The sequence below is a fragment of the Lepus europaeus genome, chromosome 6 (genome assembly GCF_033115175.1).
Source record: "Lepus europaeus isolate LE1 chromosome 6, mLepTim1.pri, whole genome shotgun sequence".
NCBI classification, from domain to species: domain Eukaryota; kingdom Metazoa; phylum Chordata; class Mammalia; order Lagomorpha; family Leporidae; genus Lepus; species Lepus europaeus.
In genome coordinates, this window is record NC_084832.1 from 63,496,177 (window position 1) to 63,513,160 (window position 16,984).

General features: G+C 37.5%; 1 protein-coding gene and 1 non-coding gene across 2 annotated transcripts in view; both read right to left on the minus strand.

The window, feature by feature from the left end:
* Positions 1-16,984, minus strand: part of KPNA3 (karyopherin subunit alpha 3) — a 101,714-nt gene that overhangs the window by 2,680 nt on the left and 82,050 nt on the right. Inside the window, exons 7-16 of the mRNA XM_062194235.1 lie at positions 16,014-16,099; positions 13,058-13,144; positions 12,535-12,704; positions 11,308-11,352; positions 7,569-7,700; positions 6,567-6,695; positions 4,172-4,276; positions 4,001-4,072; positions 3,691-3,853; positions 1,116-1,210 (exon numbers count right to left, since the gene is read on the minus strand). Of these exons, the coding sequence (XP_062050219.1) occupies positions 1,116-1,210; positions 3,691-3,853; positions 4,001-4,072; positions 4,172-4,276; positions 6,567-6,695; positions 7,569-7,700; positions 11,308-11,352; positions 12,535-12,704; positions 13,058-13,144; positions 16,014-16,099 (1,084 nt within the window). The remainder of the gene's footprint in view (positions 1-1,115; positions 1,211-3,690; positions 3,854-4,000; positions 4,073-4,171; positions 4,277-6,566; positions 6,696-7,568; positions 7,701-11,307; positions 11,353-12,534; positions 12,705-13,057; positions 13,145-16,013; positions 16,100-16,984) is intronic.
* On the minus strand, positions 2,349-2,455 carry LOC133762639 (U6 spliceosomal RNA). Its single transcript, XR_009866311.1, has one exon. It is a non-coding gene; the product is annotated as a U6 spliceosomal RNA (small nuclear RNA).

Here is a 16,984-nt window from a genome sequence, read left to right on the forward strand (position 1 = left end):
ATAAAAAGCAAGAACAAATGCCCTTATTATGTTATGATACCAAACCATTATTGTATAAACCGAACTGAGTTTTTACCCCTTAGGAAAGAATTTTCTAAGAATGCTTTAGCCACATGAACATATTTGGGTAGACCAGTAATAATTTTGTTAAGAAACTTAACAACTCAAAAGTGAACACACATTTAAAAACTGCCTCTTTCTTCAGTTCTTGTATCTCTGTAGATTTAACCAATTTATACACTATTTGTATAATCACTATTTATTCCCAGTTAATAGACTCTAAATGCAACAAGAATTGCTTCTTTTTAAAATTTAAATATTTTATAAAGGGAACAGATTTCATATATGTGGCTTTAAGAATATAATGATACTTCCCACTCTCCTTCACTCCCGTCCTCCCTTCTCCTTCCTTTTCTATTTTCCTTTTAATTTTTGTGAGATATACTTTCAATTTACTTTATAATCACAAGCTTAATCCTCCACTAAATAAAAAATTCAAAAAGCAGTAAGTAGAAAAACCCCTAAAGAACTGTTTCTATAATTTTATCTTTTTTTTTCCTTTTTTTTTTTTTTTTTTGACAGGCAGAGTGGACAGTGAAAGAGAGAGAGACAGAGAGAAAGGTCTTCCTGTGCTGTTGGTTTACCCTCCAATGGCCGCCGTGGCCTGCGCGCTGTGGCTGGCACACCGCGCTGATCCGAAGGCAGGAGCCAGGTGCTTATCCTGGTCTCCCATGCGGGTGCAGGGCCCAAGCACTTGGACCTTCCTCCACTGCACTCCCAGGCCACAGCAGACAGCTGGCCTGGAAGAGGGGCAACCTGGACAGAATCCAGCACCCCGACCGGGACTATAACCCAGTGTGCTGGCACCGCAAGGCGGAGGATTAGCCTATTGAGCCATGCCGCTGGCCTATAATTTTATCTTAAAATGAACTTTCAAAGTACTTAAAAGAAGTTACTGGTTGGAGTATTTAATAGTATATAGCATAAATGTAAGTCATAAGTATATATACACAGAATATAAATTTAAGGAAACTTATGTTATTCCTTAAATAAAAAGAAAACTAAATTCAGAGAGGTTCAAATTTATAGGCAGAAATATTTTAATATATACTTACATCATCACCAGAGAAATACTGATCTATGATTTCAAATGCTAATTTATAAATGTCTTCATTTTCATGTTGCTGCAAAACTTCAATTTTCTCCAAACCTTATAAAAATAATAAAAATAATTAAAGAGACAGTGATCAAAACTGTGCTCATTTTAATCATGGAAAATACTAAGGAATTCTGCATACCCCTATATCCCACAAAAGATGACAGTTTGTCATCAGGAAAACAAAACGGGTAAAAACCTGAGCTTCTCTGGTTGGGGACCAGTACACCACTAATTCCTTCTTCCTTAGAAGCCCTTGAGTTACCCTGGTCCCTGAGGCAGGCAGACAGTCTGAAAAACTCAAACCCTCCATTTGACAGATGAAAGTGTGCCACACAGATGTCAACAGACTTAGGTTACAGGGAAGATTAGTGACAGTAAGATCTGAAGTCTTTCCAGACTGCTATAATGTCATCATACTATGTCATAAAGTAATTTGGGTCTTTCTCTTTGCTTTCTGAATGCTACTACTTTAAAAAAAAAAAAAATAAAAGCATTTTAGAAATTCAAAAACTGGCACAAAAAGAAGAGTTTTGATTTTTAAAAACTTCTTTTTAAAAAAAGTAAATAGGGCTTCTATGACCTAGTTACAATAAACCTTGGGAAATAATTTTTAGACCAATAACCACAGAATGGCTTCATATATATTTCCAACACACTTAACTCCATGCATCAGAAGCTCAAGTTTACACATTTAAAACCTTAGCAATATTCTTCCTTGAACTGTCTTTTTTACTAGGTTATAGTTGTATTTTCCCCATTTACATAGTATTATACAAACCAGAAAAAAGGGAAAATATTTGTCAAAGATAATGGATGTAAAGTATATCATAAAATCCTAAATAAATGTATCCTAATTATTATTCTCACAGAAAGAAGCAACATCATAAAATAGTAACAAACAGTGAATTAATATGTAAGAAGAAATGGATTTCAACTTTGCTTCTATTAACTATATATTTCTGTCACCTTGGACAAGACTTTACTTAACATTCTTGGGATAATCTCTTCCTGTTCTAAAGAACACTATCTGTACCAAACATTCCAGGATGCGACTACATTTGTTTTCTGTTCAAAAATGGATAGAACATTCCTACAAAGCAGTCAGTAAAATGTAAAATACAGAACATGACATCACTGAATAGGTACCTTTAAGAACAGGATTTTTAAAAATGTTTTGTATTTCATCACCAGAGAATAATACAGTATTTCAAAATCACGGTTCTTTCTCATTAAAATTTCTTGCTAATCTTCTCTGTATTGTTCCAGTTTTAGTATATGTGCTGCCGAAGCGAGCACTCTCATTAAAGTTTCAACATAATTTCTGTAGTACTAACTCAAGCAGGCAGTTGTGGCAATCCTAAAAACCATTAAACTGAGAAGATGGAAACAAACTATCTAGATGACTCAGAAACCATTAACCTCTTCCAACAGTATGAAACAGTATTTCCCAAAGTGGGGCCTATTAAACCACATAATAGAACAAACAAAAAATTGTTTCATTATCAAAGAATCTGAGAAATGCTGGGTTAAACAAAGCTTTTATCTACTGCAGTGGTTAGCAAAGCTGTTTTTTTTTAGAAATGTTACTATCACATTTATTTTTGTTTCATTGTTTTCATTTTCTTTCTTTGAAAGAGTTACACAGAGAGAGGAGAGGGAGAGAGAGAGAGAGGGGACTTCCATCCTCTGGTTCTCTCCCCAAATGGCCAAAACGGCCAGAACTGTGCCCATCCAAAGCCAGGAGACTCTTCTGGGTCTCCCAAGCAGGTGCAGGGGCCCAAGGACTTGGGCCATCTTCTACTGCTTTCCCAGGCCATAGCAGAGAGCTGGATTGGGAGTGGAGCAGCTGGGACTTGAACCAGCGTCCATATGGGATGCCAGCACTGCAGGCTGCGGCTTCACTTGCTACACCACAGCACCGTCCCCAGCAAACCTTTTTACTTGTTACCATGCACTGACTTCAAAAGGAATATTAGTGACGGGGCCGGTGCTGTGGCATAGTGGATTAAGCGAGGTACTGTGGCGTTGGCATCCCATATGGGCACCAGTTCAAGTCCTGGCTGCTCCACTTCCAATCCAGCTCCCTGCTCATGCGCCTGGGAAAGCAGTGGAAGATGGCCCACATATTGGGTCCCTGCATCCATGTGGAAGAAGCTCCTGGCTTCAGATTGCCTAGCAGGTGGAAAATCTCTCTCTCCACTCACCCTCCCACTACCCTGCCTCAAATGCTACCTTTCAAATAAATACATCTTTAAAAAAAAAAAAAAAAAAAAAAAGGGAGTAATAGTGTCCATTAAAAAGCAATGTCAATCTCTAGAAAGGTGACCTTCACAACCAGTGTTTACAAAGTATGGACTAATGTGTTTTTGGAAAATCTTCTTGGAATCCTAATAGTAAAGAAGAGAAATATATTTCAGTCATTTAACAACACTGTATGCTAATAATTTTCTTTCTAATCAATTGACCTTAAGGGAACTAATATTTCAGAATTCTAGTGCTTAAGGATTTTTCTTCAATCAATCCACTCTTACCTCCACATTCTTCTATTATTTCAGCTATTGTGCTTGCTTCATCACCAGCCATGATCAGGATGTTTTTGAGACCATCTAGAACCACCTGGACAACTTGCGAATCTTTTACTGACAGTAAGTTACAGAAAGGTGGTATTACATTCTGCTGTACAAGGTACTCAACCTAGACAACAGAAGAGAAATATTTTTATTTACATAATTACCTTGTCCCCAAAAAGGCCACAGGACAGAGCTTAAAAACAATCTGCAACTCCTAAACATCATAATAGTATATTTTCCACTATTAAAATGAGAGTTTTGTCAAACTCACTTGATCTTTTCTGCCACTTATTGTTAAGTTGCTAATTGCCCAAGCAGCTTCTTTTTGTGTTCCAAAGTCCCCCTAAAGGTTGAAAAAAGAAATCATAAAATGAATTCTTTGTCCAAAAAGCCTTGGTTGTAACAGCTAAGCCAACAAGAAGGAACTCACGATATGACTGACCTTAGCAAGCTGATGAATGATCATAGGGATTAATCCAGCATCTATTACAGCTTGAACTTGTTGCTGGTTGCCTGCTGTTATGTTGGAAAGGAACCATACTGCTTCCTAATTGAATAAAATACAGGTCACTTTAATGAGAGAAATTATATCTTTAATGCTTTTATATTTTTAAGATATCTTACATACATAGTAACAAAACTGCCCATGTTAGAGACTGCATCTAAAAAGGATTAGGTTATATAAAGCTTCTCATTTTAAACGAGTTACAAGCAAACTTCCATCTGTAATATTTGGGACTCGTATATCTGGTCTTAATCATTCAATAATATGTAAGTCCACTAGCCACCAGGCATTTCTCTAGAGAATGATGATACAGCAGCAAACAAAACATAAAAATCTCCATTTATGGAGCTTATAGCTCTGTGTATTAGCACCCTCTGAAAGACAGAAATAAACACAAGATTGAATTTCTGAATACTATGTTAAATAAAGCTGCTTTGCTTTAAAAACATTTAGTCATAAGAAATACTAATTCAACTATTCTACAGAAACTAAGCATCTAACTAGTCTAGGATGTGTTTATAGAATATAAATATTCAAACCTTAAAGGACTTGCAAGCCACAAATAGAAGTATTATAATATTAGTTACCATTAGTCAAGTAGGCATCTCATACATACCTATTCCTTTCCCTCTACGATACTTTCACTTAAGGACATACTGTATCACAGACCAAAACCTCTCTCTACCTACTTCTATCTGGCTTCTTCATTTCTTAGCTGTTTCCAATTATGGATACACTCAGCTATAACAATCACCTTATATTGTGGAAATTTCTATAGTAAAAATAATTGGCCTAGAGTCTGAAAGTCCCTGGTTTCATCCTCTTCACTGGAACAACTGTATCTACAAAATATGATTTTTGACAACCTTCTTTTCATTAAAAATCCAGCAGTCAAAATATAGTCAAGCAACTATTATTTTAATTATTAGTTAATTAATATTTAATTATGAAACAGAGGAAGAAATGATCAATTCTGCTGTGTTTGGGGAATGGCAGAATTTAGGCAAATAAAACTACATTGGGGCCAGCACCGTGGATCAGTAGGCTAAGCCTCCGCCTGCAATGCCGGCATCCCATATGGGTGCCAGTTAGTGTCCTGGCTGCTCCTCTTCTGAGCCAGCTCTCTGCTAATGGCCTGGGAAAGCAGTAGAGGATGGTCCAAGTGCTTGTACCCCTGCACCCACGTGGGAGACCGAGGAGAAGCTCCTCACTCCGTATTGGCCCATTCCGGCCATTGTGGCCATATAGGAGTGAAACAGTGGATGGAAGACCTTTCTCTCTGTCTCCTTCTATCTCTACCGCTCAAATTAAAAAGAAAGGAATGAAGTTCTGACACATGCTACAAAATGAATGATTCTGAAAATATGCTATGTGAAGAAAGCCACATGTAAAGAGAATTAAGTATTATAAAATTAACAGATTTATATATAAAGCTTGAAATCTTAAAAAGTAACAGTTTCTTATAACCTTTGAATTTAGGATCTCCACTTTAGATCTCAATTTTATAGGGAGATTAAATTCTCTCTTCAAGAATGGATACCATTGGGCCAGTGCTGTGGCGCAGCAGGTTAACGCCCTCGCCTGAAGCACTGGCATCCCATATGGGCGCCGCTTCTGTACCCGGCTGCTCTACTTCCAAACCAGCTCTCTGTGATGGCCTGGAAAAGCAGTAGAGGATGGCCCAAGTCCTTGGGCCCCTGCACCTGCATGGGAGACCTGGAAGAACCTCCTGGCTCCTGGGTGCTGGCTTCGGATCGGCACAGCTCTGGCTGTTGCGGCCAACTGGGGAGCGAATCATCGTATGGAAGACCCCTCTCTCTTCTTCTCTCTGTAAACTCTGGCTTTCAAATAAATAAATAAATAAATCTTTAAAAAAAAAAAAGAATGGATACCATTCATTTCTGTGGCAGATTTTCTATGCTCCCTCACCTTGGGTTGAGTTCCTAGCTCCTGGCTTCAGCTCAGCCCAGCTCAGCCTCAGCCACAGAAGGCATCTGGGGAGTCAATCAGGGAATGGGAGTGCTCCCTTTATCACTGATTCTCAATAAATATTTTTTAATAAAAAAAAATTGATCTAAAAATAGTTTTTATTCTGTGATAATCCGGGAACCTCTTAGAGGAAGAATTTGAAGTTCAAAAAACTATACCTCTCAAATAAATTTTAAAAAAATTCAAAGAAACAATTACAGATGGCATTTAAAACAATTCTCATCTTAATTACAGTGGTTTTGAAGAAAATTAGTCAAATGAGTATCAAAGAAACAAGGGGACAGTTAAAAATGAGGTGAACAAAGAACAAGAAATAGAATGATGAGGACATTACATGTCTTACCTTATTTATTTTCTCTTTCGGGTGTGATAAGAGATTTGGGAAGTGTGACAGGACATCACAATTGAGAACAACCTGCGTCTGCTCATCAGTGCCGGTCACTATGTTGCCAACTGCTCTGAGTGCTGCCGTCTAGAGTGGGGATAAAATGTTCTCTGTAAGTTTGTTTGTTTATGATGAAACTGAGTCAATGTTTTTCATAATTCTGAGAAAATGTAAAAACGCAAAGAGTAAACAATGAACACTTTCTTCATTCTCTGACAAAGCATCAAGCAGACTGAGCAGGTGTGAATTTTAAACAGCAGTCCCACAAGAAAAAAATGGAACTTTACGGAGAAACTGTGTGAAAATTCTTGCAAAAAATTTAAAAAGAAGGGAATTAAAATAAAACCAAATATTTATTTTTAAACAGCAATTTTTACCTATTACTAAATTGGCACCACAAAAAGATGTTAAAAGAAGAGCCTGAAGTTACTTTAGCAGAAGTAGGGTAGTAGCAGCTATCACAATTATCAGAAGTATAAAAAAAATACACGAAACATGAATCTTGCACTAAATAGCAGCTCAATACAGGTAAGGAGAGGCAGATCTGAAAACTATACCAAAAAATAATAATCATAAAAGACTCAGTAATGGAATGTAAAATAAAAAAAGAATTCAAGGTTTTTAACTTAGACCACACTATTCACTGAAAGGGGATACAGGAAGAGGAACAGGTTCATAGGAGAAGATCATTTCAATTTTGTCTGGTTGGAATACAATGGAAAGCTTGTAGGATTTCTCAGAGGATGTCCAAATGGTCAGAAACAATTAGCTATGAGTCTGAAATCCAGCAAACAATCTGAAGGAGACAAATATTTGGAAATCAACAAAATCATCATAGGGGACTATGGGAAAAATCTGGAAAATAAGTGTTTATAGACAGAATTTAAGCACAGTTGTATAAATTAACTAATTATAGCAGACATAATTCTATACAAGTAAAAAAGATTTAAAAATACTCACTTGAACTTTTACTTCCTGATGGCTCAGAAGGGGCACAAGAAATGGCACAACCCCAGAATCAATAACCATCTGTATCTGCTCATTACCTCCATCTGTCAAGTATGATAGAGCCCAAACAGTGTCTACAAGAATCTACAGGAAGGAAAGAAGAATATCCAGTTCATGTATTTGTTTCAATGCCTAAACTACAGAACCTATCTCAGAAGTGTGACAGAAAAGGTAACCAAGTTTTATCTTTTGGCATGTAAACAAAAATATCTGCCTATATGATCAATCTATTGAAAGTAGTAGGTCCTTACACCCTCTCTCAAAGTCCATATCAGATCACTCTGCACAAAATTGACACATAGAAGTCTGGGACAACTTTTATCCCAACTTAGCATTTATGTATTAGATAAATCATTTTAAAAATAGGCAGAGGAGCAGGTGTTGTGGTGTAGTAGGTTAAGCCACTGCTTGGGAAACCTATGTCCCATATCAGAATGCCTGATACCAGTCTTGGCTACTCTGTTTCCTACCCAGCTTCCTGCTAATGACCTTGGGAGGTATCAGTGATGGCCCAAATAGTTGGATTTCTGCCTCCCAAGAAGCAGACCAAATGGAATTCTTGGCTTATGGCTTCAACCTATGCCAACCCAGCTGTCCTTGCAGAATGAACCAGCAGATCAAAGATCTCTCTCTCCCCCCTGCTCTGGCACTCTGCCTTTCAAATAAATCTTACAAAACAAAAAAAGAAAAAAGGCAGAACAGAAATTCTCTCTGCTCCCAAAGTCAGAAACCAAATAATGACATGAAAACACATATAGAATGAGGTCAATGCAACATGCTACTTCAAGTCTAGAAGACACGAAAAAGATTATGTACTTATTCTACTGATTTTCAAATGCTTAGTAATTCAACTTTGCAGACTATTAAAAACTAAACAGATAAATATCTCTGCTTTTTAAATAAATAATTAATTAATTAAAAAAGAACACTAGGCTCAGAGACTTCATGAACTCATTCAACATAAAGGAGCTTGTACATGGCTTTCCTTGGTGTCTTCATAGAGGAATATAGCCACCAGCCTCATCTCATGTAAGATTCGTATTATTGCACTTTGCTGTCCTAGAACAATAGCAGCCACCTGAAATCATGTATCCTTCAAAAAAGCATATAAATAAGAAGAGCAAATAAAACCATATACAACCCAAGCCCTCAGCATTACTACAAGTCAGAATACTAGAAATTTCAAATTACCTATAAGGAAAGAAAAAAATGAATTCTAGCTTTTGTTTGAACCTCCTGTCCTAACCTCTGTGTGAGACTTCAAAGAAGAGTGAGGAGTGAGTTTATCTCAGAAGGCCAGAGACTGGGGGCTGATGTTGTGGCCTGCAGTGTCAGCAACCTTTACGGGCACCAGTCGGAGTCCCGGCTGCTCCACTTCCAATTCAGCTCCCTGTTAATGTGCTTGGGAAGGCAGCGGAAGATGGACCAAGTGCTTGGGCCCCTGCACCATGTGGGAGATCCAGAAGTTCCTGGATACTGGCTTCAGATCAGCCCAGCTCTGGCCACTGCAGCCATTTGGAGAGTGAACCAGCAGCTGGAAGATCAATCTCTCTAACTCTGCCTTTCAAATAAATAAATAAATAAATCTTAAAAGAGGGGGGGGACACGAAACTGTACCCTGCAAAGCCAAAAACATTAGCTCTCTATCTTTATCCAAAACCTTACTAGAGTATAAGCTTCTTTCATCTAACAGATGACTGAGGAAACGTCAGTGGAAGTCTGATGGTGAGTATTTAATACATCTGATTGAGATCAAGGACTGGAAAAATATTATTTCAACTTAAAAAAATGAGAGGACAAAAGCTATGCCTGAGAGTAGAGTTCATCTACTACCCCATGTGGCAGTGAGAAGGTCTCCCAGTCAGAGGTGTACAGGTGCTTAGGTGTGAACAAAGCCTGGCTACCAACCACTCTGGCAGTTACAGGTAACAAGATTTACACAAAAAACACAATCTGACAACCTAACACCTCAAATATACAGCCACACTGAAAACTACCTACCATATCAAGAATCAGGAAAATCAACACAAAAGAGGAAAGGCAATCAACAGACGCCAACCCAGAGATGACACAGGATACTGGACAAGGACTTTCAAATAACAAACAAATGCTTCAGTGAGCAATTATGAATATATTTGAACCAAAGATAGGCAGTTTCAGCAAAGAAAAAAATACAGGGGAAAAAAAAATCAATGAACTCAAACTCAGATCAATAAAAGCCATCCGATCTTAATAATAGAAAAAGAAGGAATGAAAAGATGAAAGTGAACAGAGCCTCAGGAACTTTTAGCACAATAACATTAGATCTAACAAATGCCATCCGGGCCCCTTCTAATAAGCGGAATTGGAAAAAATATTTGAAGAAACAATGGTGAAAAATGTCCCAAGTGTGGCAAAAAACATAAACCTAAAGATTCCAAAATGAGAGTATGAGCTGAGAAAAATAGAATAAGCTCCACTGATCATTGTACAGTAACAGGAATAAAAAAAAATACCATATAAAATCATTAAAACTGGGGTGGGAATTGTGGCACAGCAAATTAAGCCACCACTTGGTATACCCATGTCCCATGTGGGAGTGCCTGGGGCAGTTTCCTGCAAATGCACTTGGGAGATCCCGATTAAATTCCTAGCTCCTGGCTTTGGTCTGGCCCAGCCCTGGCTGTTGTAGGCACTTGGGGAGTAAACCAGAGGATGGAAGATGTCTGTCTCTCTCTTTCTGTTATCCTGCCTTTCAAATAAATAAATAAAAATCAGTGACAGGGACTGGTGCTGTGGCATACTGGGTAGGGCTGCCATCTGTGTAGTGTCGGCATCCCATATGGGCACCGGTTTCAGTCCTGGTTGCTCCACTTCCAATCCACCTCTGTGCTATGGCATGGGAAAGCAGTAGAAGATGGCCCAAATCCTTGGGCCCCTGCACTTGTGTGAGAGACCTGGAAGAAGCTCCTGGCTTCAGATGGGTGCAGCTCTGGCTATTGCAGAGATCTGGGGAATGAACCAGCAAATGGAAGACCTCTGTCTCTCCTTCTCTCTCTCTCCCTCTGTCTCTCTATAACTCTGCCTTTCAAGCAAATAAATAAATCCTTAAAAAAAAAAAAAAAACCTACTTAGCCGGTGCCGCGGCTCAATAGGCTAATCCTCCACCTGCGGCGCCGGCACCCTGGGTTCTAGTCCTGGTCGGGGCACCAGATTCTGTCCCAGTTGCTCCTCTTCCAGTCCAGCTCTCTGCTGTGGCCCGGGAGGGCAGTGGAGGATGGCCCAAGTGCTTGGGCCCTGCACCCGCATGGGAAACCAGGCTCCTGGCTTTGGATCGGCACAGTGCACCGGCCGCAGCAGCCATTTGGGGGGTGAACCAACAGAAGGAAGACCTTTCTCTCTCTCTCTCTCTCTCACTGTCTAACTCTGCCTGTCAAAAAAAAAAAACAAAAAACAAAAAACAAAAAACAAAACAAAACAAAAAAAAAACCTACTTAACAATGAAATGAATTAATAAACTACATGTGATAATTTCTCTAATGTTAGTATTTTTGTTGCCTGTATTACATGCACTATGAAGCTACTTTAACCTTTATCCTATTTTTGAGACTTACTGAGAAACTGTAGAAGTTTGACAAGTTGATAAAATACATACTGATAATTATTTAAAAACCCTCCCAGTCCCATTAAGAGCAAAATCTGCTTTACTTACATTTATGTCCGTATGGTATATGAGGACACATAAAGCTGGTAAAATCTGAGGAAAGAAGATAAACAATAGGTAATACTAGAAATGATAACTATGTATTTGTCAAAATAAACAACCATGACAGAAAAAGCAGTTAAACTGTTTGTAGGGCAAGAAAGGCAATGTTAAATTTGTCTATTAGGAAGATAAATCTGATAAATTAAGTTTGGAAAAGCCAAAAGCATGTTTTAAATGTTCAATCAGAACATTCAAACAAATCTGGCAAAGATAATTTACCTTAAAGAAAAAACATTCGTTCATTCGTTTTCAATAAACTTCTTTATGACTATGTTAAGGAGGAATAATGGAGATGCGAGTACATAGTTACAGCTATTTAGGAAAAACTAATCTTCCAATTACCATCATTGTCTCACTTACCTGATTAAAAGTAAAAATAAGATTTTATTTAATGAGCTACTTGACTCACATTAAAGATTCTAAATTCAGCTTTAGTCATGAAATTAAGAAGTACAACATAAAGCTTTGTTTGTTGAATCCAAAGCTTACAAATCTCTTTTTAAGATCTGGGAGGGAGAGAGCAGAGGGAATCACATTGCATACCTATGCATAACAACCAAAGATAGCAAACTCTGGCTAAAAGCTATGGCTCATAAAGACATAGAGTCAACAAGTCTCTACATAGTCAAACGAATAAAAGGTAAGTGTTTTAAAACTCAAAATAGGCAGATCTATTTACATATTACATGTACACAGGAGTGGTTTTACCATTTTAATTAGCAGATTTAATACAAAGTATATCACACTTTAAGAACATTAATTTTGTCAGAAATCAACTGAATTTAAGACAAATTTACTCAAGAACATTTGTGTTTATAGTAAGTATACTAGTTTTATATGTAGCAACCCCTTATTTATTTATTTTTTTTAAGCATTAAACCATCAATGAATGCAATGCAGTCAGAACATTTTAGAATTATTTTTTCTCCTTTTATGTTTTTCTGTTTGGATTTTTTACAAAGTTTCTTTTTCAGAAAAGGTCATTGGAAAGTAAGCATTATGAAGACTGACATTCTTTCAGGTACCATATGACATTAAAATTTATTCACAGGAGTAATTAAATATGGCATGTCACCTGCAATGAAATCAGTGTATGTATTATTTCATTCCCTGTGCATGAATACCTACAGCATAAACATAGGGAAAATCTGGCCTTTACAATTCTTCATTTACCTCCTGAACTGTCTCCATAGGCGGTGGGGGATCCTTATTCCTGCAGAGATTGACAATGACCCATGTGACGTTCCGAAGGAAGGTGATGGGAATGGAGGGATTGATGAAGGACAGAAGAGGTTTGACAACTCCCAGTGATATGACATAATCTCTACATTGAGGACCATCACCTACAGAAATGAAAATTGTATTTAAAAAAAAATTACATTCAGGATGAGAAAGTCTGAAATGTATGCAATGGCTCATGTTGGGACACTGATGTTCTCTATGTTTCCTCACCATTAGTCAAAGTGTTGTTTCTCCAGATTTTGATTTGGGGAACACAAATTTAACCTACCAATACTGATAGCAAATGTATATATTTTTCAGAGAGGCATCACCTTAAGTTTGTATTTATAAGGCAAAAAGATAATCAGCTCACATTAAGTTCAGAGGAAACATAGTGTGTAATGGCTATGCCAATGTAAGAAAAAAGTTAATTAAGATTCTTAATTGTAGTCTTTTCACAGCTGAATGGACTTACCTATGATGTTTCCCAAAGCCCACACTGCTTGTTCACAAACATTTTGATGTGGTGAATGGAGAAGTCTCAGAAAAAGAGGTACTGCATCTGTAATAAAAGAAAAATGTTTATATTGAAAAAAAAATGCTGATGAGGTTATACAGTTCAGCCTTAATATGCTGATAAAATACATAAAACCTGACGCATTGTATAAGTGGTTACCCAATTACAGTTCACTGAAAGAATAAACATGGTGAATATCTTTACCCTAAAAATAATCAATTTCAGTATTTTTCCTCTAGTGATAGTTGAGCAACACATGAACTGATAGTATCTAAAGGCTGCTAATTCATAAAAAAAAGTAACTTACTGTGTAATACTTTGGTCAATTAATTTCAATTCCTGAGATGGGATTACCCAAAGGACTGATTAATCTCACGAGTCTTTTTACATTTTACAATAGTTTGTCATTATAATCCTTACTCTTCACACAACTTACACATTACACCTATTTTCAAGACATTTTAATTTCAATTGTATACTACCTCCAGGGTTTTATGCCACACCTGTATTATCTAACTTTCTTATTAAAATTGATGCACAGTTTAAAAAACTGACTTATTTTCATCTACTCGAAAAGCAGAGCGACAGAGGCAAAGACAGAGATTTCCCACCTGCTGGCTTACTTCTCAAATGAGCACAACAGCCAGGCCTGGGCTAGACCAAAGCCAAGAGCCTGGAACTCCTTGTGGACTCCTATGTGAGCGGCAGGAACCCAAGCACTTGAGCTACCACCTGCTACCTCCCAGTGTGCATCAGCAGGGAGTCGAATGGGAAGCTGACCAGCTGGAACCAGAGCCAGCACTACAACATGTGACACAGTGTCACAACCAGCGGCTTAACCCACTGTGCTACAATGCCCACCCTGGTTTACACTGTTAACAGCTTTATTTAGACAAAAATATATGCAACAGAAGTTATTTCAATGGATAAGTCAATTATTTTTAGTACTTTCAGAGTTGTGCATTGTCACAAACTTATTTTACAACATTTTATCACCCCCAAAAGCACTCCATGCCCATGACAGTTGCCCCCCAACTTACTCTTCTGTTACGCACTCCCCTAGCCCTACACATCTCATATAAATGACATCATAATCTACAAGGGTTTTTGTGTCTGGCTCTTTTCACTTACTATAAAGTTTTCCAGGTTCATCCATGTTGCAGCACATATCAGAAATTCATTATTTTTTTATTGCTGAAATTGTATCCCACTGTTATCCATATTTTGTTAATCTCATAGTTAATGGATATTTGGATTACTATGAATACCAATGTTTTTAACATATGTGGACATGTTTTCCTATCTCTTGGTTTCACCCAGGAGTAGATCTGTGGGTCATATGGTAACTGTACATTTAACCTTTTGGGAAATGACTACACCATTTTACATTCCCATCATCAATGAGGGTTTTAAGTGACTCACCTTTTTAACTTACTTTTTACTTATCACTTACATAGAAAAGAGACCAGTATCACTTACCACAAAGAGATAACCAAGAAACAAACAACAAAAATAAACCACTGTTATTAAACTCTGTGTAACTAGTTTCTATTTAAAGTCCCAATCTAAAATTTGTTCCCTTTTTGTTAATAACACCGAACTAGAAACTTTCTTAGACATTTCTTATTGAAATATCTGAAAAAGAGTTTAAAGAGAATAATATTCTTACTACATGATTCAATATAACTTCATTGTTTTATCAACTACTACTTAAAATCACCTTGCTTACTACCTAAAGTCTCACAATGTAAAAACAACATACTTGGTGATACCTAGGGTTTTTTCAAAGAGCTTATGTCAGCTTTGGTCAATACACAAATAATTACTAGTCTATCTTAAGGTAAGAAAAATTATAAAAATATATATGTTGGCCGGCGCCGTGGCTTAACAGGTTAATCCTCCGCCTTGCGGCGCTGGCACACCGGGTTCTAGTCCTGGTTGGGGCGCCAGATTCTATCCCGGTTGCCCCTCTTCCAGGCCAGCTCTCTGCTATGGCCCAGGAAGGCAGTGGAGGATGGCCCAAGTGCTTGGGCCCTACACCCGCATGGGAGACCAGGAGAAGCACCTGGCTCCTGGCTTCGGATCAGCGCGATGTACCGGCCGCAGCAGTCATTGGAGGGTGAACCAATGGCAAAAAGGAAGACCTTTCTCTCTGTCTCTCTCTCACTATCCACTCTGCCTGTAAAAAAAAAAAAAAAAAAAAAAAAAAAACCTTTGAAAAAAGAAATATATATATGTTGAAAGATATAAACCACTCAGCACTCTGAAGGAACTAGAAATAGAAATTTAAAACAGTATATATTAAATATATATATTATATATTTTATATAAAACATGTAATATTATATATTAAATATATATTAAAATGTATATATACATATATATTTAAATGATGAAACTCTACTCCCTTTTTAGTAACCATGATTTTTTAAAAATCTCATTTATTTATTTTGAAAGAGTTACACAGAAAGAGAGAGAGAGATCTTCTATCCACTGGATTTAAAGATGGGCACAATGGCCAATGCTGGGCCAAGTGAAAGCCAGGACCCAGGAGCCTCATCTGGGTCTCCCACAGGGGTGGCACGGGCCCTAAGTACTTGGGTCATCTTCCAGTGCTTTCCTAGGCCACTAGCAGGAAACCAAATCAGAAGTGCAGCAGCTAGGACATGAACCTGTACTCACATTTCATGCTAATGTTGTAGGCAGTTGTCTTACCCTCTATGCAACAAAGCCGGCACCAGTGACTATAACTGAAATTAGTTAATGATAACCGTTTGAAAAAAAGCAATCATAGAAAAAGATTTGTAAAATTCACCAGTTTAAAAATGTTACATAAAATTCAGTCTTTATTAAAACTCCACTTCCTTACCATCATAAAAGAAAATTCCAAGAATGAAGAATTTAATTTACTTACTAGACTGCACAACAGCTTGAGTCTGTGCAGAAGTTCCTGATGCTATATTAGTTAGTGCCCAAGCAGCTTCAAACTGTAATGATGGGCTGTAAACAAACAAACAAACAAAAAACAGTTAAAACATCTTTTCAGCACATAACTATCACTTAAAATTTATAAACCTCAGACCTACATGGCTATCCCTGTGGCTTACACTGTCCTTGGATTGCACCTTGTTATATACAACTGCCTGCTGGACATCTCTACCTGTGTATCTTACTGGCTCCCAAAGCCAGTCACTGTAATCTCACTTCTTTAGATCCACTGGTAGTGGCAATTTATAAATAGTCATTACTCTCTTTGACTTCTTTCATTCCCACAGGCACTGTATCTAACATATGAATCACGTCAATTTTACCTCCTAAACATTTCTTGCATTTATAGAATCACTTCTAGTATCAATGAGACCCTCACCATCTCACTTAAATGATATTGCTAAAAATACTCATAGAATTCAAAATGATTTTTCCAGCAAAATAAACTCATATTTTCTATAAAATTCTGAAGCACCCTCATAATTTTGGATAGTGATGGAAGACCTCACAAAGGCAGTGAAAACTGAATTAAGCTTTCAAAAATAGATTTTACAAAGCAGGCATTGACAGGGTGGTGAACAAAAAAGATCATGAGTGAAATGATCACGTGTATGGATGACAGGAAATAGATCAAAAGAGCCAAGGAGATAATTCCAAAATGTAACAGGAGTGTGTGCATGTGTTTTGGGGGAGGGGGAGAGGGGAGTGAGGAGTGTTTTTCAAGTCCTAGGCTTTAAAATTTGGCATTTGTTCTACTAATTGTAGGGTGCTCTGAAAATAATAAAGAAAATAATATTAGAGTCAACTGTATGCAGAATGGACAAAAAAAGTTAAAGAGATCTATTAAAAAGGAAATTACTTGAGGCTGACACTGTGGCACAGGGGGTTAAAGCCCTG